General features: G+C 35.4%; 1 protein-coding gene across 2 annotated transcripts; it reads right to left on the bottom strand.

The window, feature by feature from the left end:
• Positions 1-560: 560 nt before the first annotated feature.
• Positions 561-22,032, bottom strand: prpf40a (PRP40 pre-mRNA processing factor 40 homolog A). 2 transcript variants are annotated; one of them, XM_051119259.1, is made up of 27 exons: positions 21,899-21,989; positions 21,002-21,082; positions 20,743-20,883; positions 16,680-16,763; positions 15,237-15,264; positions 15,132-15,154; positions 13,646-13,690; positions 13,006-13,116; positions 12,384-12,504; positions 12,260-12,284; positions 11,556-11,771; positions 10,877-10,982; positions 10,143-10,207; positions 9,856-10,020; positions 9,168-9,276; positions 7,950-8,100; positions 7,674-7,807; positions 7,056-7,170; positions 6,599-6,690; positions 6,400-6,516; positions 5,169-5,306; positions 4,950-5,045; positions 4,615-4,701; positions 3,487-3,580; positions 3,306-3,367; positions 1,208-1,345; positions 561-1,119 (listed from the first exon to the last, which is right to left on the bottom strand). In XM_051119259.1, the coding sequence occupies exons 1-27, from the start codon at positions 21,899-21,901 to the stop codon at positions 1,030-1,032; spliced, it is 2,637 nt and encodes an 878-aa protein (XP_050975216.1). In that variant the 5' UTR covers positions 21,902-21,989; the 3' UTR covers positions 561-1,029. The 2 variants fall into 2 exon arrangements, with proteins under 2 accessions (XP_050975216.1, XP_050975217.1); XM_051119260.1 differs by lacking the exon at positions 21,002-21,082 and having other exon boundaries at positions 21,899-22,032.
• Positions 22,033-23,934: the final 1,902 nt, after the last annotated feature.

Below are 23,934 nucleotides of genomic sequence, written 5' to 3'. Positions count from 1 at the left end.
TACGAGTAGGATGTTGCCCTCTAAAATGGCCTGGTGCTGAAATTTAAGGCAAAGATCCAGGCTGCAATGCAAATACAGCAGATCAAGTCAATGTATCTTCATATATAAAGCTATTAGACTTGAGGCCTGTTGCACAAAGCCCATTTCCGTGGCTTCCAGAGTAAGTTTGAGTTCAGCTAAATACATAATTGCTCCAAATTAAAGAAGGTCACAGTGAAAGAATTTCAGCGAATTTCATCTAACTTTGCATGGTCATTTCCACATTTAAATTCAGTTATTAAGAAATCAATAGAATCATAATTCTTGAGGAAAAGAATCTGACTTTAGTTCAGGAGTCAGAACCCACTTCAAGCTTATTGTGAACCTATTCACATTATGAAGTTAAGTTGCGTTGACATTTTCTTTCAGCTCCCTTCTAAAGGTTCAATGGCAATTGCCTGATGTTTCTTCTTGCAGCATGCATCAGAAGTTACTGAAGGGAATATGATCAACAAAGACGAAAATGAGTAGGTCTTTATGTGCTTTGGCTGATAAATGTAAGAACTGAGCAACAAAAAGCATTGTTTTTATAGTTTATTTGTCAAAATTGAAATTGAAAACAATGCTGCAGACATTTTTCATACTGATAACATTGTTTTCCAAAAATGGCTTTTACAGACAATCTTACAGATTCATCTGAAGTTGAATAATATGTGTTTTATGCAGGCCTGTTCATTTTTTCCATATTATCAGCAATGTTTAAAACTATTGGCAATAACAAATATACAACTACCTAAAAAAAGGTACTGCAGTTAAAGGCAACGTAACACTTGCAGCCTCTGAAAATAATCGTACAAAATCAAACATGCCGCCCAGATCAAGACGAGTGCTGATGTTCAGACAATACTGCCTCTCAGAGAGACGACATGACAGTCAGTGAATTCACAGCCAAATATCCAACACTCAGATGCTCATCAATTTTCTGTCAGGGATGCAAAACACATTACAGGAATGCAAGTGAGAGAGACGGACAAACTGACAGTGAGTGATTTATGGGGCGTCTAGCTGCTCCAGAAGAGTGCGCCTCCTCTTTTCCAGCTCTCCTTCACTCAGTTCACTTCCAGACGTATCCCATCCACCCTGAGAGAGACAGACAGAGGGATTTAGATCACATCTGGATGCAGGTAAATGAGAGTCTTCAGATGCCGTCTCTGATATGATCACTTACCTCTTCTTTTGTACTCTTTCTTTTGGGGGATTTCTGCTTGGATTCTCCACGAGACTTCCCTCTGGATTTGTCATTCTCTTTATCCTTCTCTTTCTCTCTTCCTTTCCGCTCTTTCTCTCCTTCAGACTCAGGGGAGGCCTGCAAAAACGTGTAATGTTTCTCATACTGCTCATTATCCTACACTAGCCATTTAGAGTTATAAACTTAATAAAACAATATTATTTATTAATTGTGAGTAAACACAATACATAATTGAACTGAGCATAATCTGAGGAGAAGTTTCCGGGTATTTAATGAACACTCGTATTCAATACACTACATTCATTCCCACAGCCAGACACTTATCGATAGATAATAGAGATAGCCCTTCATTAACAGATATTGTACTTCAACTGAAGTAATTTGGGACCTTTATAAAGGCAAGATTTAAATATAACAAATATAAAACATCCCTTATTTCTAAGAAAGGAAATATGCTTAAACATACTAAACAAAACAGCTGCTAATAGTACTACCCAGTGGCTTTAGGTAAACCGCAAACAGTGGGCAATATGCTTTTAAAGTGGTTAATATAGGAGGAATCAATCATTCAAAGTCATTTATAACTATAACTATTACTGATTATTGGCATGTAAATATGTTCAGGCCAGGAGTTTTATCAAACATAAGTTTGGTGCAGATTGAACATGGTATGTTTGAGTCAGTGTAAAACATGACATTTCCTGTTGCCAGCAGGTGGTGCTGTGATTATAACTGAATATTGACCTGTAGATGTTTTTAGGGCAGAACCTTTATTGAACACGTGAAGTCTGGTGCAGATTGGATACTGCAGTCCTGTTGCCAGCAGGTGGCACTATACTGATAACAATATTGTCATGTAGATGTCTTAAGGCCAGGACTCTAATCAAACAAGAAATTTAGGCCAGACTATTTAGGCCAGACTATTTAGTGTAAAACATGACATTTTCTGCTGCCAGCAGGTAGTGCTGTGATTACAACGGAATATTAATGTGTAGATGTTTTCAGGGCAGAACTTTTATCAAACATGAAGTTTGATGCAGATTGGAGATTGTATTACAACATCTTTTTCCATGTCGAAAGATCGAAATTTGTCAGGCCGCCATGGACACACCCTTTAAAGAAAACTCGAGATCTTTGCAATTTAATATGGCAATGACCTTTAGATTTGACTGACCAAATAAAATGTTGATGTCATTTTATCTCTAGGAGGAATTTGTTTCAGCTTAAAACACATCACATTGTTACAGCTTTTAGCACAATGACTATAACTGAATATGGGAATGTGCTCAGGACCGGACTCTTATCAAACATGTGAAGTTTAGGGCAGATCAGACATCGTATACCTGCGTAATAGCAATTTGTCAGGCCGCCACGGACACGCCCTTCAGCGAAAACTCAAGATCATTGCATTTTAACTTCACAAAGGGTTTTAGACTGTGTTGATCTGAATAAATCTCTAGGAGGAGTTTGTTAAAGTAAGATGCCAGAAAATGACAAAAAGTGCAGCGAAAATTCTAAGTAACTGACATCCTGTTTGGTTTTGGATTTTACTCCAAGAGACTTTTTTGTAGGTAATGGTGTTACATGTGCATACCGATTTTCAAACACGTATGTAAAATGTATTAACAACGCTACATTACAGAGAAATCTTTACAGAAAATCAAAAAGATACGTTTTCACTTACATATCTCCCAATAATATATCTTAGTAAAATATTGAATGAGATATCAAAAAACAAAGCTCTGTAGTTTTTATTGTGGGGGTTGAAAATATAATGCAATATAATAAAATAATGATTGAGAGATGAACAAATTAGCATCCCTTCAAAAGATATCCTATGAAGTGTGATTGAGATTTTATATTTTGGAAATTACTTTGTTACATGAAAGCTTGCAAAGGCATTGAGATGCTGAATCATATTAACACGGACATTAAAATATGATTGATCTAAAAACAAGCAAGACTCATGTTTGTCTGTGTGAGGGTTATTTAGCAAGTCAGATTCCTCATCAATTGAGTCAAGTCACTGAATGCACAAATAAAAGGTATAAAAGTGGTTCAGTTGTTCGATACTCACTGATTTGTGTCGTCTTTTCTTTCCCTTCTTCTTGTGCTTCTTAGATTTCTTGTAACTCCTCTCTGTAAAGATCAAGATAACATGATGATCACTGAGTCTCTGCCTGCTGTTAAACAGTCATGATGTATTCAGTATTGACGTGTTGTGCAGGACACTGATATCGATCCTAAACGACACTGACCAGATTCCCCAGAGGACGAGTGCTCGGATGGAGATTTAGAAGCTGAACGTTTCTTCTTCTTGGAGTGATACTCATCATCCTCTGACTCCGAGCCCTTCCGTAAAAAAAAAAAAAAAAAAACACAGAGAACACGGTTTAGGAGGATGAATGATAATGTGTCTTGAGTAAATGCGTACCTCAAATCTCCAGACCGGATTATAACACAAATAATACTCATTATTAGGCATACTTTTTACATTCTTCTAAATTTGACTGGAATCAGCAGTTGAAATCTTTTCAGAAAATTCTGATATTAGAATAAAACTACACATATTACAGTTCAAATATTGCAAGACAAAAACAAAGTTTGGAAAATAAACCTTACATTTCAGCCTTCAAAACATTATCTAACAGAAGGAATGATTCAAAAGGTTTATAGGTCTGATATAACCGGTCTGAACCAGATGAGCGCAAAACCTGAACCAAATTGAGTTGGATGATGAAACTACTGTCTTCTGTAGAAGACCATTTTTTAACAATCGAATGTGTTTCATAACTGACAAATTCCGAAACACTGCTGTTGATCCAAATTGAATCAACATTGAACTGACTGAGCGAAGTAACAACATTGTTGCCTTCTATAGAGCTGCTAAAAGCTTAATTGAATGTTTCATAATTGATGAACTTTTTACACTGTTATTGAACAAGCTCTTGAACTGAATCAACACCGAACTGCCTGCAGCTGAATAATGACACCATTGTCTTCTTAGAGCTGCTTTAGAGCATAATTTGGATTTGTCTCATATGTAATGAAGTTTGCATCATTGATTCTTTTCTTCTCCAGTTTATTACTGTGAAAATGCAAATTCATTCTGCGACAGAAGGTGCAGCATATGGGAAAGCAGAAATACAGCCATTCTCCCGGATAACTCTGAACGTAAAGCTGTGCTGCACTGCATTAGGCATTATACAAGAAAATGCATAATACATAGAAAATGCCACTGAAACTTTTCTGGAGACTGTCAGTTCTCTTCACAAATACATTTATATGAAGCCATGTGCATGGCCATTTCAATGTCAGAATGGCAAATTTCAGCAAAGGTGGTGAGTTTACAGGTATGAAATGAGATGGCTAAAGGCAGTACTCACTGATCGAGATCGGGAACGTTTTCTGTGGTGTTTCTTGGATTTCTTGGAGTGTTTTTTAGTTTTTGAATGATGATGCTGACACTCATGCTGTAGAGAGAAAGATCACAGACATATCCATTGCATTACTGAATTCCTGATTAATTTACAAGATTAATTTACTTTTAAAAGACATGTACAAATGTGTCACAAGACAAACTATACATTTGGTAAGTGTGGTATAAAAGGAAAAATCTAGACTGTTGAATTACTGAAAGTAAGTAATTCAGTAAATTATTTTAAATATGAATCTGGTTGCTTTCAAAAGTCTTGTAAAAACGTTTAGAATCCTTTCATACCTCTAGCACATGCATGAAGTCTTTAAATATCCTCTTCCTCTCTGACTCCAGCGTGATATCCTCAAACGCAGGCTCTTTTAGGAACCGCTCTCGTACCTGAGTTAGCATGAACACACATCAATTACACCAGATCAGTAGAAAAAGACAATATGTCAATGACCCAGTCTAGCTAATAGATTATGTAATGTTTAATATATTTATTGTAAAAGCATGACATACTCCCTCCCATGTGGCCTCAGGCTCTAGAGGGGGTGTGGCCTGTTTCAGCATGCTCTTAAATGCTGCCTCCTTCCTCTTCATCTTCCTAGCCTCCTCCTTCTCTCTCTCCCTCTCACGTGCTTCAGCCTTCTCCAGCAACTAAAACACAGAATCGACACAAAGACATCAAACAAGTCAAAAAAAAATTATCTGGTAATTAATCAGTAAACAAACTAAACACACGGAGCGCTCTGCTCTAAAATCTATCATTTCTGAAGTCCACACAGTAGTCAGAATCCAAGCAGAAATGTCATAAGCGACTGATTTGAATGGTTATACAAAATCAGCAACTCACACAGAGTATCTTTTGATTACTCTATTTTACATTTGAGTGATTTTAATTCTTCCAATCTTCCTTTGTTTTTAACTTTCAGTTTCATAATTTGAGGTATGTTTAAAATTTTATGCATCCATGAAAAAAATAATGTCTATGAGATATACATGTGAATGTATCATTTTAAAAGCATAAAGGAATAATTAAGATTTTTTTTTTTAAATATATCTAAAAGAAGTCTCCTCTTTCAACTGTTAGTAATGTTATCATTAATGGTAATATGCTGAAAACATGTTCAAAAGAACAGCATTTATTTAAAAAACATTTTTTAAACATGTATTTACTGTAATTTTTAATCATTTTTAAACCATTTAATACATTGTTGCAGAACAAAAGTATTCCAAACCCTTAAACTTTTGAATGGTATTTTCATAAACATATATTAAGCAGCACTTCTGTTTTAAACATTGGTACTAATAAGAAATGCCTTATGCAGCAATGCAGCAAATCAGCATATTAGAATATAAGAATTAGAACGTTTGTAAAGGATCATGACACTGAAGACTGGAGTAACAATGCTGAAAATTCAGCTTTGCACCACAGAAATAAATTGCATTTTAAGATATTTTTAAATAGACAATAGTTTAGTGTTTGCAAGTTTGCATTTTCAACAATTAGATATCCCAGTCTTTGATTTAATCTACCATATTTTACATTTTAATCTGCCATATTAATTTTTTTTTGTTATTGATGTTTGTGTTTTTTCACTACATTGGTACAGCTTTCACATCAAATGAAAAGCAAAATGCTTTTTTGCATTTTATGCTTTTGATGCTTTTATATGTAGGCAATTCATTACATTTTGGAACAGATGTCATTTGAATAAAAGTAAAAACAACATCAAGGCAACATGCTTACACTGTTGAAGGCCAGTTTGATATTTCCTGCATCCAGTGTGGTGGCACGTTTATCAGAACTGATCACAGAGCCAAACTCCTCAAAGCCTGTGTTGATCTCCACCAGGAAGCCCTTATCCTGCACAAACACACACGCACTTTATCAAGGGCTTCAGCACTGATCTGATGAGAAACACTGATCGTCACAGTCTCTCACTCACCTTAAGTATGTCTTTAATGATTCTCTTCTCATCATGATAACGAGCTTTCAGATCCTCCACATAAAACTTGAATAAGTCCAGAGGGGTGGAGCCTAAAAAACAAAGCACAACACGACTGAGCAACTTGTTTTTAAAAAATAAAAAAATAAAAAAAAATATCCAAACAGCAATACATCAAATAATTCTGGTGTACAATAAACAACTATTGTAAGTAATGTAGTCTTAATCATAGGATTTTTATTTGTCGTTCAATTTGATTTTTTTGTGTTTTAGATGGCCCAAAATAAGAAATTCTCAATTTTTTAAGTGCTGATGTATCAAAGTCATGTGGAGTTCACAGACTGTACTGGTGAAATGGAGACACAGTCTGAAATGAGGACAGGACCCTTTTACATGTATTATTCATCAGCATCAAAGCTTGCCACGCTCTGAGTGTTTGTGCGAGAGAGAGAGAGACCTGGCTGGCCCAGCATGTTGTTGAAGCGGATATCAGCGCTGACGGTTGGGTACATCTCCATCCAGGCAGACATTGAGTGCAGCTGCCCATGATCGTGAAGCTCATCCAGGAATTTCTGAAAAACACACATAACACTTCACAAACATGCCAGTGCTCTTGTACCTTACCTTTCAGTCAGTTTGGTTTAGCAGTTCTCATGATCTCAGAGTGCAAAGCATTAATAATGATAATGTTTTTAGCAAAAAAGTCTGCAATGGTGTCAGCAGACATGGGAGATTTAAACAGTAAATTCTCATTCAAAAACATTAATTAGGCACATTTCAGTGTAAGTTGATGTTGTATTCAGTTTAATTAAAATCTAACACACAACAGTTATCAATAAATTGCATTAAGCCTGTCGAGTGATGCTTTCGTATTCTGGCTCACTCACTGCAAAATGATCTGCAGTACCCTAAACTCGGTCAAAGAGATCATCTGTCATCACAGACATCAGCTCATATTCCAGCATCAAGTTCCAATTAATCAAGGTGAGAGCTTTTTATATTAAAAAGCTGAGCACGTGGTGCAGCGGACAAACCAGGACAGAGTCACGTGTGGGTGTGTGTGTGTGTGTGTCACCTGGAAGGCCTCTCTGTTCTTGCGCTGTCTGCGTCTCTCCCGCAGCAGTGTTTTCTGTTTCTCTTCCTCCTCTTCTTTCTCAAGAGCACGGATGTGTTCCTCGAAACAGATCAGCGCATCTTCCTTGTCCATGTCTAACCCACACACACAGACACAAAGGAAGATAAAAGCTTTCTCTATATCAAACAAACTCGCTCTTATTATGCGGGTTAAAAGCATCATCATGTGGAGATGGCAGTGCAGTGTGTGTTTGTGTATGTGTGTGTGTGTTCGTACTCTGTAGCTCCTCATCTTCAGCAAAGGTAGGGTTATCCAGTAGGTACTGCTGTGCCTCAGACCATGTAGTTCTATATGTCACATTGGCCATATTGTCCAAAATGTTCTTCAGCGCCTCCCAGTTCCTCTTTCGCAATTGCTTGGCTTGTTCCTGAAACAAATCATCATGTCACGATCATGCAACGTCAGTGACCAGACAGGATATTAGCAAGCATATATACAGGCATATGTATGTATGTATATATAATTTTATTGAACAAGTATTCATTCATTACTTAAAAAAAAAAAAAAAAATGAAGCACAACACTGATACAACTTCAAATTCTGATCGGATCATTCATGTTTTAAGTTTTGGTTTTTATATGCATTGCCACTCAAAAGTTCAGGATAAGTAAGACTTTTTAAAGAAGTCTCTTATGCTCATCAAGGCTGCATTTATTAGATCAAAAATACAGAAAAAAATATTACATATACACACACACACACACATATTTTTTCTGTATTTTTGATCAAATAAATGCAGCCTTGATGAGCATAAGAGACTTCTTTAAAAAGTCTTACTTATCCTGTGTGTATTTTATATATATATATATATATATATATATATAAAAACATTTGTATATTGTAATAAGATTTTGCAATATTTTTTCTGTATTTTTGATCACATAAATGCAGCCTTGATGAGCATAAGAGACTTCTTTAAAAAAAACATTATAAGTCTTACTAATCCCAAACTTTTGAGCAGCAGTGTACGTATATAAAAATCAAGCTGATTTTAAGAGCATGACGATTTTCAATACTGTTTATACTGGCCATTGAAACTTCACATATAAAGGCATTATCAGTTGTACGGGGTTGGCATATGTAAACAGCTAGAGTTAAATTACTTGGAAGAATTATTTAATGATTTTTTTTCCTAATAAATGGAATTACTTCTAGACAGTGTGTATTACAGTTGCTAAAGTTTTAGAATTATAATAAGCCACTGTGTTAATGATTTTATGATGCATCCCACCTCCCACCCTTAATCACTGTAACGCACAGCCACATCTGGCTTATTGCTTTATAATTAAAGTTTGCATATTAAAATCTATCCAAATGAAAGTGATATCAGTATTTAAATTGTTAAATAGAAAACAACTAATTATCAGGTTATTAGATTATTGATGTAACAATGTATAAGACAGAGCAGTGATAAACAGAACCAGCCAATCAAACCTTCTCTTTCTTTGCTAAATAAAACAGCACATCTTCATAGATCTCCAGCCTGTCTCGCTCAGGAACACACGACCACACCTCCTGATCAGCAAACATCTGTTCCGCTTTCCTACACAAGACAAGACAAATTTACTAACAAACAACCAATGTTTTAAAAACAACCACGGACTTAGAGTATGAAAGTTGCTGCAGTTCACAAGTTAGTCAATAGGGGGCAGTGGTATTACAGGGCATTAACATCCTAGAACTACTAATTAATAACAGAGTATCTCTGAGACCTAATGACACAGTGCAGACAGGAACTCACAAAAAACAACACTGCTATTTAAAGCCTGATTACAGGTGAGATTTACACCAATAACATCATTTACCTTAGTGACATCACCAACATGTCACCATGACAACACCGCTGATGTGAATTTAATCATCTAAGTAAGTGGGGGAGTAAAGTTCAACTGCTCTGAATCAATGACAGACAAAGAGAGCTGAAAAATCATTAACCTTGTTTATAGCAATACCGGATTAAAAATGAGAGTGGTGCTTGTGCATGCAAAACTCATGCATTCAAGGTGTTTCGAATGTTTTTTTATTGTGTTGCTATAGAGCTTCTAAGATGTTCTAAGCCAAAGTACGTAGTATAAATTTGGATTTTTGGCACTTGTTAAAGTTGTCATCAAAACGACTTTACTTGTATCGTGTGGTTGAGGTCATCTTCTCGTGATTCTCCAGGAAGCGCTGGAAAGTCTCTTTAGACTCCTTGTATTTGATTCTGGCTTCTTCCTTTTCCTCTTTCTCTGTCTGGACTTTATAAGCGTTGAACGCCTGTTTCTTTTCACTCAGCTTGGGCAGAGCACTGCGCACACACACAGAAAGAGACGTGAGCGGTTCAGTGAAAAACAGCAGGGACACATTTAACTGTGCACAGGATGTAAATGCTAATAAATGTCATTAATGCTGCATGCAGTATTTGGATACCTGTAACGAGGGTCGTTAATTATCAGCTTCATTGCCTGCTCCCATGATGCATTGGAGGAAACGCCCTATAGTCACATGGAGTGAGAGAGATGCACATTTACTCTTCTGAAGCTACAGCATACTCTTGTTACTCATACTTGTTATAATGCATGTTCGGGGGAAAAAAAGCTCCAAATGGCATCAAAGGAGAAAAAAAGGTTCACGTTTAAAAATAGTAGTAATAGTACATTACTGCAAACTTCCTAGGAGGAAGGCAGCACAAGTTTATTTAGATTTGCTAAAGAACCTAATTAGTAATCAAGACATTTTTCAAGAGTTGAAATATATTGAATGATTTTAATTTGACTGAATAGATCATTTGATTTCTTGTGTCACTGTTGAGAGGGTGCCCACTGAGAGGGGCAGAAAATAACAGAACAGAGTAACGGAAAGCTTTGGAGTAGGAGATCTCCATGTTGACATCACAAAAGAGTAAGTTCTTCATCCATTATGAGCGTGTCTTTCTGAAAGGCAGTCAGGGGTCTGTGAAGCGTGCAATTCCACCGTCTTCTGTTTCACTCACTCCAGTCTAATCACACTCACAGCAATTAAACAGCCGCGGCTCTCACAGGAGCACTTTGTGTGCCAAATTAAAACACACTAAATTTAGAAAGACCCAGCCGGAATATCAACACCTCCCTCCTCACTACAGGAGGGAGGGAGAGAGAGAGAGAGAGAGAGAGAGAAAAAAATACCTTTTCTTTCAGCAGTTCTTTAAATGCCTGCTTTGCCTCCTCTTTTGTGTTCCACTTGTAAACTTTCTTCACCAGCTCAGGTCTCTCCTCTTTAGAAACATCATTACTGCAATAAATAAAATATTATTGCACAACAACTATATGAATCTACCTTTTAAGGAATCTTATTTGGTGTAAAACAATTTACAACACTTTCATAACTAACATTTTCAAGTGAATTAGAAATTTCAGCTAGAAATAATGTAGAACAATAAAGTAAAATCTAATGTAGTGAAAAGTTTAAGGGAGGTAATTTTTTTCTCTTATGCTCGCCAAGGCTACATTTATTTGATCAAAAACAACAATGAAATAACACAATGTAATATTTTTGTTCAGAACAAATTTACATGAAATTCATTTAAAATCTTTTACATTATAAATGACTTTACTACCAATTATGATCAATTTAATGCATCCTTGTTGAATAAAGCATAATAGTTGAATAAAGTAAGTAAAAATAAAACGATCATAAACAGAGTACTTAATGTAATTTGTTCTTCACTGTGTACAATTATTGTTTCGGCCAGTGAATCGTGTGAGATGTAGTTTGATTGATTCAGACCCACATGGGATGTTTAGAGGAAGGCATGCTCTTGGTGTTTATTGTACTGAATGTGTTGAGAGTATGTGGGATCATTACCTGGGTTGTGTCTCTACGCTGGGCATTTCCTCGGTGGAGTTAACAGTGACATCACTGCTGACCTCAGCAACCTGCGCAGGCACGTGAGACGGCTGTTCCTCTGTGGTGCCTGTCGCCATGGTAGCCTCTGTCTCAGCAACTGCCGCCACGGTAACAGAGGACTCGCTCTGAGATGTAAGAGCAGGGGTGGTACCAGGAGCCACAACATCAGCCGTCCTTCAACATGCACACAGATTGAAAAAAAAAAAGTATAAGTTAAATTTATATACTTAATCATTTACTTTAGTAGTTAGCCATTAATTTGTGTACACTGATGCCACTGGTTGTGAACCTGCACCAACCTTTGCCAACAATGGACAGATTTTTTTTCCACTAATAGTAAAGCATTTTGAAACCTAAAACTGATTTCTGTAAATATAACGGTACATTAAAAGGATAATTCAACCAAAAATGTTTATTCTGTCCTGAATTAATAACAGTGTCAAAGCAAGCAAGTTTGTGCTTCCATTTACCACATTTGATGAGCTCAATGTATGTGGGTTGATCAATGTTTATATGTGGAGAAAAAGCCTAAATTAAACGATTTAATCACTTAATTCTTATTGATAAAAGAGACATAAGAGTTTGGAATGGCATGACGATAAGCAAATTAATTTTGGGTGAAGTAACTCTTCACGGTTTTAGTAAATAAAGCTGATGCTTACCCGTTTTCTTCTGCCTTAATCATTGCTGGAAAAAAAAAAAAAAAAAAAAAAAAAAGAGAAAAAAAGTGAATACATTTTCTGACATGAGATTTCTGGATATGTGGGGCTATTTATTCATACTGACCTTCCAGGTCCTCCAGCTCTTTGGGTTTAGTCCAGCGAGACTCTTTGGTCTGTGAGTTATAGTAATACGGCTTGCCGGTGTCTGACTTATACTCTTTCCACGGGCATTTGGACAACATTTGCTGCAAAACACAGACTTTTATTTTGTTTCAAAATACACAAATGAGACACTTTGGAACAGAAACAACAGATACCACCATTTTGTTTTTTTTTTGTTTTTTGTTTTTTTATTATTTTATTTTTAAAAAAATAAAATACTGACAACACCAAAAAATGTAAATAAAGATCAGCGTTTTTCCCCCTAAACATACCCACAAGACAGATTAATGCAACATTACTTTTTATTTATTTAACAATAAATAAATAAAAATCACTAAGATCTCCTCCCTGCAAGAATCTTTTTTTTGGCACTTGGTATAAATAAAGTTGCAATTAGTTTCACTATCCATATGAATAAGCTGCAATTTAAAACTCTGTCAAGCATATCGGTAGTACTGTGTTATTTATAGGCATTAGACTTTCAAACGCAGAATATGCCTAATGGTGTGACCTCCTGAATGAACAGTAATTGGCAGATGAAACATGACTGTGTAAGCAAGAACGGTGTGTTGACCTTTTTTTACCTCTGCAGGTGATTTGAGTTCATCTGGTTTCTCCCAGGTGGATTGTTTGGTCTCTGTGTTGTAGTAATATGTTTTTCCATCCAGTGATTTGTGCTCGGTCCATACTGACTTCTGCAGGAGACATTATGAACACTTCGCTCATTACATCATCAGTGACTAGGCATCGCTAGTCATTTCTTCAGCTACAACCTACAGTCGCTAGTTAAGCTGTATAAAACCAGTACATAACCAGTGAATAGCAAGACCTGGATAATTACAACCATAGCTAAATTCTTATTGTTCCCTCCTCTGTACGGATGGAAACCGTAAAGAATTTAATTACTAATTGTGCTTCTAAATCTCATTTAAAGGGATAGTTCAGAAGGGGAAAAAAATTGTTCCAAACTTACATGAGTTTGCTTTTTTGAACAATAATAAAGATATTTTGAAGAATGTTGGTAATCAAACAGCTGCTGGTAGCCACTGACTTCCATATTATGAAGAAAAAAAAACTACTATGGAAGTTAACGGAGACCACAAACTGCTTGGTTACCAACATTCTCCAAAATCTCATCTTGTGTGTTCAACAGAAGAAATAAATTCAATGTAATTTCAGGTGTATATAGTATTTTATGACCGATAATAATAACTTGTGTCTTGCCTTTTTCGGCTGTTCATCAGGTGAAGACTCAGTTGATGTGGTGCTCTAGGAGGAAAAAAAAATACATGAGAAAAGTATTGTGTCTTCAAGACAGGAAAGTTATTTAAATTAAAATATTCTCAAGTTCAAATTTTTGAACAATTAGTTTCAATCAGATTTGAAATTATTATTTACAATTTGCACAATAACTAAATGCACATGGCTTTATAAAAACCGATCGGCTAATTCTCAGTGAAATTGTCAAATTCTTCACAACTTCTAAGGATTCTTTCATTGTGTGAGCCATCACATGCAAAATTATCCATTCATTTAGCAAAATCTGTCAGATGTGTGTGTGTATACAGTAGTCGACGACTGAAGTGGATCCAACAAAATTCAAAGCTATCCTAACACAAGAACAGGTATTGCTTTGGTTTTAGGACAACTTTGATGAAAGGTTTTGATCCACTTCAAATGTTGACTAGTGTATACCATAAATATCTGATATGGAAAGTTGTAATGTCCGCTAAGTTGGCAGATGTCTTTGCCATTAGGGCTGCAAAGGGGCGAAAAAATTTCAGTTAAATTTCCGGAAACTTTACAGAATATTTGAAAGCCTAAAAAAAATTGTCAATTTTCAGAAACTTTTGGAAAGTTTTCAGACATCGTCCACCCCTTTGCAACCCTACATGCCATTATAATGAAGTAGGAAGCACAATCTTGCCAATAAATCAAAGCTTGTAAGCATATAATATGAAGCTTGCCCACCACAATTACTACCATTTTTTTTTTAACAAGGAGGAACATCACAACCCTAAACAGCAACAGCTACAGCAGTAGGGTATAAATACTTATAAATAATTTACATTTGTACAGTACATTTATCTGTAGAAATATGTTACATGTAAATATTCACAATTATTTCTTGTGGAAGAGGAATACGAAGATACGTAAAAATGTGTGATGGTGATGTTAGGTGAAGACAACAGAGTGTGCAAAAATTGACAAGCAATGGTGAGAAGCACATTTCTACAAAAAATAAATGTTCATTGTATTCAGTGTGTGCTATAGTAATGACTTATACATATGCTATAGTAATGAAGAAATACATATTTAAACATTAGATAAAAATGTATCTAAAATGCTCATTGTGATACACAAAACTGATATTCTTGTATAGTATAGACAGCAGTCTGACAAAAAAAGGCATATAACAAATACTTCCATGGCGAAAAAATAATCTAAACATTTTGACCAGTGTGTCTCACACAATAACAAAAACACTTTTTATTTTGGTGGCACTGGCCAAGTCACTGACACAATTTTTATGTTTAAAGCATGAATTAAATGCTCTGGATGAGTAACTACATTTTGCAAATATGCAATATAATTCTGATGTTGCAGCAAACAGATGTGAGAATTGCACTTACTGTTTAGAGAATGTTAATACTATTTTGAAAAATGTGCCAAAGAAAAACTGTAACAATAATATGATGTTTGTTCTTACTGTTGTTCCAGGAGCAGCCGGTGCTGAAATAGAACAAAACCACTGATTACATTTAGAAATAATAAATCAACAATATGTTTTTACCAAAACTATTTAATCTCTCACCTGCAGACTCCACTGGACTCACACCAGGCTGAGAAAGACATAAAAAAGTGTTACATTACAAACCACTCAATAGAACGAGCTGATTTATGTGTGATATCTTCTAAATGACTTGAAACTTCATATTATCCAAGAAAGTCCTGTCAATAATTGTCGGAATTAAATTAATCCAGGAGCAGATCTAAAGATATCAGAGATAACTTCATTAGCAGCCTCCTCACCCCAAATTACAGGAAAGGGAAATGACATCCTGACTGACAGGGCAGTTTGACTGACAGCTCCTGGAGCTTCAATTGGTTTCTGCATCAGATCAGATGTCTTCATCTACAGCTCAAAGCCTGGCACTAATTATTACTGATGCTATCAATGTTTAATATGGTTAACCAATGACAGGCTGTTTGATGCTTAATATAGCTGATTAAATGAAAGCAGATCTTAATCACCACTGTTCAAAATAAAGAACTGCACATGAATGGTTTGTTTGTTCTTATATATACAGTGAACTGGAACATTGTCCTTTCATCCATATTCATTAGTGGTGTAGTGTTTTGAAAGGCAAATGAAGTAAGCCACTCTAATTGAACTTGTCTGTTTTATGTTATTGATCAGACATGACTCCAATTTCCACACATTTCTCTCTATATACATTATATGCAATCAAACTAAGAACTAGTCATTGCTAATGTAGGTACTTCCTTTCTTTTAAGGAAATACATAAGCAATCCAGACATTAAGTGGTTCATATCATATATTTAAATATTTAATTTTGTAATGTAACGTAGATGTGACGTTTGTAATTTCTAGCTGAAGACTGTCAGATTTGAATATCGCTTTTAACTGCCCTATCAATCAGTTAACAAATAAAATAAGTGCATTTAAGCATATCTAACAAATGTTCTTGTGGACTGAGTTATGAAAGTTACAGTATGATTGATTCCTGATTATCCCTTTATGGGCGGTCCACTTTTATAAATTGTAAACAAGAGTTACATTGTGGTTTTTTTTATAAATTCCCATCCTTTGTGAGAGGCTGCTGAATACTCTCAATATGGATGTTTGAGCTCATGACTGTGGTATCAATCATGATGATTTCTGAATGCTGTTTTTGTGGTTTAGTTTCCGACGTTCTGTGTAGACTATCCATGTTATGATGCCTTTATTAAAGTCTTAAACTAAAATTAAATAGTAAAAAAAAGTGTGCTAATGCAGGGAATGAGATGTACAGCATCATACACTGAAATAAATTAGCAGAACAAGCTGATCTCTTCCGCTACTATCACTCATGTCACGTGGATGAGTGCTATAAAAAATGGTGTTGATTCTAAATTGGTACATTTTCCCACTTTGCAGTGTGTTCATTAGGGTTATTCTGACACTGCTGACAGCATGTGAGGGTCTATATTTAACCGGCGCTGGTGGAGTAGTGTGATATACAGGCTAGTTTACCGGTCCTGTAGGCTGGATTGATGCAGCTGGCATACGAGGGGGCATCATCATTCCTGGCATCATTGGTGGCATCATGGCTGGCATCTAAGAAAAGAGTTTCATGAAAAATTCATGTGAACTGCTAATTTCCCTCCTACACTGCACAGGGGAAAGCAAGGTGTGAGTTGAAGGGTGTAAGGCACATCTTGTGCTGTGTAGTCTACAGTCCCTCATTACTGTCTGATTCTCACACTCACAGCCAAAAACATACACTGACAAGTCATTCACCTCATCTCACACACAGAGCATCAGGTCCAACACTGCAGCAATCATATTAAAGAAGTCTACTTCCAAAACAAAGATTCACATATAATGTACTCACCCCCTTGTCATCCAAGATGTTCATGTCTGTCTTTCTTTAGTCGTGAAGAAATTATGTTTTTTGAGGAAAACATTTCTGCATTTTTCTCCATATAATGGACTGATATGGTGCCCCGACTTTGAACTTCCAAAAGGCAGTTTAAATGCGGCTTCAAACTTTTTTTAAAACTTTTTTTTTTTTTTTTTAAATACTTTAAAATTTAAATACTTTTTAAATCTCAAATGCTTGTCTTGCTCTCTCTGAACTCTGTGTATTCTGGCTCAAGACAGTTAGGGTATGTCGAAAAACTCCAATCGTATTTTCTCTCTCAACCTCAAAAATCATTTCAGAATCATCCTGCATTGCTGCAGAAGTACCGACCCACTCTTTGCAAAGTGAACATGCAAAAAAAGAGCAAACACCCTTAACAAAAAAGGTAAAACAGCAATACAGGACGGTTTTGAAGTTGAGGGAGAACATGAGATAGGAGTTTTTCGATATACCCTAACTGTCACGAACCAGAAACAAAAACAGTCCAGGCACAGTAAGACAAGACGAGCGTTTGGCATTAAAAAGTATATAAATTGTAATATTTTTATGAAAATAACAGATCGTTTCACTAGATAAGACCCTTCCTCCTTGGCTAGGATTATTTACAGCCGCATTCGGGATCGCGTGAAGCCGCATTTAAACAGCATTTTGGAAGTTCAAACTCGAGGCACCATATCAGTCCATTATATGGAGAAAAATGCTTAAATGTTTTCCTCAAAAAACAATTTCTTTACGACTAAAGAAAGAAAGACATGAACATCTTGGATGACAAGGGGGTGAGTACATTATTTGTAAACTGTTGTTCTGGAAGTGGAGTTCTCCTTTAACGATTTTACGTGTATATATTTATGTTCAAGTGCATGCATTTCTCATCTCCGGATTAGGGTGAATTGCATGAAAACTTCCCAGAAATGTTCCAAACCCTTAAATTGTGTCTTTAAATATAACAAGAACATTTATTCGTGGGACTATAATAACTATAAATGCTAACGTTTATGGAGTCTTATGGCCCACTCACACCAAGAATGACAACTATATCTACAGGGTGGGCCATTTATATGGATACACCTTAATAAAATGGGAATGGTTGGTGATATTAACGTCCTGTTTGTGGCACATTATAAGTGGTCAGAAACTTGTAAATAACTTTATTTTTTCATGAGTTATGTTAAAACCAAGCACACCATTGTTTTTCTTGTGAAATTCCCAATAAGTTTGATGTGTGATGTATCCATATAAATGGCCCACCCTGTATATTAGCATTCACAACAATGGATGACAATATTGTTTATCATAAAGGTACATTGCAGTTATATCACCAAGCTTTCTAAAGTGGATTTTGATTGGCTGTCAGTGTTTTTATTGTTCATCAGTTGGAACTAACAGTATTGTTCCACACTGTCAATATTGTTATAGCAGTGGTGAGGATTTTTCTATTCTCACTGAATCAGAATGATTCTTTTTTTGGCACTAGCAGTGAATTTTATCACTGGCAGGACATTTATCTTTGACATTGTGCTTTCGGGGAACTGAAACTGGATTACTGAGTATGAAATTGGCTTTACAAACATCATGTCTTTTCTTGTCTAATCAAACACACACTGTGTTGAAATTTAGGAGAAAAAATACTGGACATTTCAAAAATGTGCAATGTGAGCAGTTATGTCTGATTTGTGAATATATGACCAAACATTTTCCATCATTTAGCAAATTTGTAAATACAACATTGCTTTCTGTCATGTTGACAGATAGCCAAAAATAAAGTATCTGGTCTATTCATTTAGTAATATTGTCAATGTAAAGAATGCGAACAGAGATTTAAAAAAAAAGAATAGCTAATATAAATAATTACAAGCCCCGGCAGAAACACCTAAATAGGGACATAAAAACAACAGATTCTACATATTCTAAGTGCAGTAAGGCTGTCACTAAGGATTATTTTGGTAATTGAGTCATCGGTCGATTATTCTGATGATTAAACGAGTAATTGGATAATTATAGGCTATATACTATAGGCTATTTTTTGTGGTAATTAAAACAGACCTAAGTGAACAATAGCCTTTAAAATTATTTAAAATACAAATAAAATAGCAATGAGGCAATAATAATAAGTTCAAAGGATGGTTTTGTTGAACAAAACGGTTTAACTACATAATGTATTATAAACAATAGAACTAATATACATTTCGCATTATATGAAATGACTGCAAAAAGCGCCAACGGCCTGACGATTGTTTTTACACTTTACTGCGCTATTCAATTCTTGTTTAATTGACTAAACAACACTGAATTCAAATGTTCACTTAATTTTTGGCCATTTCTTTACTACAGAAATGCTACAACCACTGTAATTCATTGAATACTGTATGTGGACATCAAAACGTCTAACTCAGAATAAGGATTTGAGCTTTTATTTTGAAATCACGATTAACAGTTAGTATATTGAGAAACATACTAATGTATTCTCCTGGCTTTGCATAAACTTATAAAAATATATTATTTACACTACAAATCTACAAAACGCTCCACATGTGTAAATGAGAACAGTTCGTGTGGAACGCATATATTAAACCTGCAATGCATATATATATTTAATTGTAGTGTTTGTAAAATCAATAGCATTATCCTGTATTTTTATTTTTAAATGGACATGATACATCATGTATAGTCTTGGAAAATGGTCTAATAATGCATTTCATGTATTCTCATCCCTTAAATGCACCACTTGTGGTATTTTGCCAATTACTCAACACTTCTGAGTGTCAAATTTAGCACTGAAATGATTCCTCGGGTAACTCAAATAAAAAAATATATATATATCATCGAGGCAAAGGCTTTGTTTAGTCCATTTACTGTAACTACACACGGAACACTGCGTTTCCCCACGGACCATTATTACTGACGCACAACCCGATAAAAGCTAGACATATTTAAGACCGTAAATTAATGGTGGTTAGTTATGATGTCCCTAAGTTATCTATGTTTTGTGAAAGACAAGAAGTTAATATTAAGAGACTTACATTTTAGACAGCATATTGCCTGTTTTTGCTCTATTTTGCCAACAAATAACCATTCTAAACACAGCCACAGAACCGTTTTGCGTCTTTGAGCAACATGACGGTGTAAAATTGAGTACTCTAATTGAATCGAAGAATTGTGACAGCCATAAAGTACAGTGCAATAATTTGTGAAGTAATTGTGCAATTTGTGAAAAATCAAATGACCAGAAATCAAACAGCAGTATCTACTTTGTATCTTTTAGTATCTATATTTTCTATAAAACAACACTTGGTAAGGCTAAAAAGGTAAATTAATTAACAATCAGTACTATCCTATACACACTTAAAATTACAAAACTACTGACAGGTTATTGCCCATGTGACAGTTCTTACATAAAATTTGTCTCAGTCTCAGAATATGTACTGCATTTGATGAAAAACTTACTTTAGGACAATATTATGAATACAATCCAGTCATAGTAAATCCACCTGACTGGCTCCGCCATGTGACTTCTTACTATGACGTCTTACTAATGTTCATACAGGTAGGCTATTTTTGCATGTGTGAATTACCATATCGATAAGATACCATGTAAAACCCTGACTTAAAAACACTGCATCCTTTCAAAATAAAATCTGACTGCCATAAGCGGTGTTCGCTCTTAGCTCTTACCTGTCCCATGGGTGGAGCACCCATCGGCGGTATCATGGGGGGCATTATTCCCGGTGGCATGGGAGCCATGCTGGGCGGCCTCTGGCCCATGGGTGGCATTCCCATTGGAGGGAAATGAGGCGGGATTCCTGGTGGCCCCATCTTTGAAAACACAAAAAAAAAAAAAAATTCAAGGCATGAATGAAGGTGAACACAACCAAGCATTCACAAAGAGAGAGAGAGATGGCTTTACAGTAAAGGCTTTCCAACACCAACTTACAAAGGGCGGGGGGATTCCTGAAGGTGGTACACCAGGAAAAGGTGGTGCTTGACTGGGGCCACTATTAGCATCAGTCGAGGACTGTTATGAACAAGAGAGTCCATTACAGTAACCACTACAGCTCTGATAAAGATGCTGCACATCACTGATCTAAAGTATTATGATATTTTCCCCAAGTCTGATCTAAAGACAGAGCCAACCAATGCATCCAAGCTTATGCGAACAGAACTATCCGTGTCAGATATTTCCTAAATATTTCACTCAAACCAACTAGCATAACTTCAAGGCTATTATTATACAGACTTTTATAACAAACACATGATTTCAGACCACCCTACTTCCCTTAACAAACCAAGCAACTAAGAACGCAAACTACCACTCAGACTTCATTAGCTCAATATAGCTTTATCAGAGTGTGACAAATCAAAAGTTCCGTCTCACTTTCACCAGAAATATCAATAAAAACTCAGTTTATCATACTATCATACAAGTCAGTGTGGAGTTTACATCCTCTAGTCTAACAGAGTATCAACATCAGTGCAGTCTGTTTAAGGAAACAGATAACTAACCATAAACAAACTGCTTACAAACATAAATGTTTCACACAATCAGATATATAACACGTCTAACGCATGTGCTTTAATAATCACAAAAATAAATCCAAACTCTCATTCAAACGCTCGTTAGCTTTAGCTTTAGCTTTAGCATCAGTCACTCATTTACATTAGCTAACAAGCTAACCAACATTTATTTTGGTTTGTAAAATACCCATTTCTTCACTTCAAATGTTTAACCCAAGCGAATAAACCATTCGTTGTTTATATGTGTCATATGTAAATGCTAGAATGCGCCAAGTGTTGTGTTTATGTGAATAAACTGTCTATTTTTTGGACTCACCATGATGAGTGAACATGCAGCGGCCCTCCGCGAGACAAAAACTTACACTCTGATTGGCTGCTGCACGCCGGGTTCAAACTACAGGAGATGTGTTTCAGTGCAACAACACTTGGTAGGAAGTGCGCATATACCAGTTCGAAGCGCAGGAAATAAAAACACCGGAGAGCTGCGCAAGAAATACGCATATCTGAAGCCTGCGTACAAGTGACATTACAGTAGAGAGAACAAAAATGAGCTGACCTGTTAATTTCGTGATGAACAACAGAGGTGTAATAAGGTAAATAAACAATTAAAACGTATTAGTTAAAGAAATGTTATAAAACATACATGTAATATTGTAATGATTAATTAATTTGTTTCTATTTCAGTACCTAATGCAGTGAAAACCTCTGAATTTATAGGGTATTCTGTGAAAACAATACAATACATTTATTTACAGTAAATGAATACATAATAATTACTTAAATTACTTGAATTACTTTTAATACAGTATACTGTTAGGTCAAAAGTTTGCATTCCTCTTTTAGAAAAAAAATATATATATTTTAACAAAATAAGAGGGATCATACAAAATGCATGTTATTACTGACCTTAATAAGATATTTCAAATAAAAATGTGTACATATAGTCCACAAGAGAAAATAATAGTTGAATTTCTAAAACTGACCCGGTTCAAAAGTTTACATCCCCTGTAATACTGTGTTGTTACCTGAATGATCCACAGCTGTGTTTTTTGTTTAGTGATAGTTGTTCATGAGTCCCTTGTTTTTTCCTGAACAGGTAAACTAGTCGGTGTTCAGAAAATCCTTCAGGTCCCACAAATTCTTTGGATTTCCAGCATTTTGGTGTATTTAAACCCTTTTAAAACAATGACTATATGATTTTGGAATCAATCTTTTCACACTGACAACAACCGAGGGGCAACTATAACAGAAGGTTCAAAAGCCGGGGGATGAAAACATTTAAACAGAATGTGGATGTGTGCATTTTTATTTATTTATTTTTGCCTAAATAACTTTGTTTTGTTTTGTTTTTTTGTAGTACTGCCCTTTAGAAGCTACAGAAAATACTTACATGTTTCCCAGAAGACAAAATAACTTAAATTTACCCTGATCTTACCCCGATCAAATTCAAAAAGTTTTCACCTTAATGCATTATTTGCTTCTGGAGCATCAGTTAGCATTTGAACCTTCTGTAATAGTTGCATATGAGTCCCTCAGTTGTTCAGGACAAACAAGGGAGTCATGAACAACTATCACTTAACAAAAAACACAGCTGTGGATCGTTCAGGTAACAACACAGTATTAAGAATCAAGGGGATGTAAACTTTTTTAACTTTTAAGCTTTTAGGTGAAATATCTTATTCAGGTCAGTATTAAATAAACAAAAACATGATTTTTGTATGATCCCTCTTATTTTGGTACAATAATTAACATTTTTAATGATTCTAACAGGGGGATGCAGACTTTTGACCTCAACTACACATTCATTTAACTCATACATCTAAATGCCCACAATAGGATGGCATCCTAGTAATGGCACTGCAAAGACTACACATTTAAATGAACGTTTGTGTTGAAATTTAAAAGTTGGCTAGTAGGCTATAGAGTGCTGCAGGGATGATGTACCTGGAAATGCTTTGACATTTTATCACTTCAGTTCCATCGCTCTGAAGTCAAAGAGTTTTAAGTTAGTTAAATCCCTGTGATTTTCTAAATCTTTTATTTGTCTTGAAAAAGGTGATTCCTAAATGTAGCTAAATGTGGCTAAACATAACTACAGAAATTATTACATTGAACAGGCAAACTCATCTACTCACTAGTTTAGAACCGTGCTCTTGCAAACTATTCTAACACAAAACTTTCAGAGAAATGTCTTAAAAAAAACTGAAAGAGTTGTCAGATACTTAATAGCAGTGAAGTTGAAGTCATGCCTCATTCATTTATAGCTTATGTTTTGCTTTTCACTTCTGAAAAAAAAAAAGTTGTGATCATTTGCAAAGATTATCATAATGAAATGTCTAAGAAATCAATCTA

The sequence above is a fragment of the Labeo rohita genome, chromosome 9 (assembly GCF_022985175.1).
Source record: "Labeo rohita strain BAU-BD-2019 chromosome 9, IGBB_LRoh.1.0, whole genome shotgun sequence".
In the NCBI taxonomy this organism is placed as follows: domain Eukaryota; kingdom Metazoa; phylum Chordata; class Actinopteri; order Cypriniformes; family Cyprinidae; genus Labeo; species Labeo rohita.
Note: the sequence above shows the minus strand (reverse complement) of the source record. Positions and strands in the feature narration are given on the sequence as shown.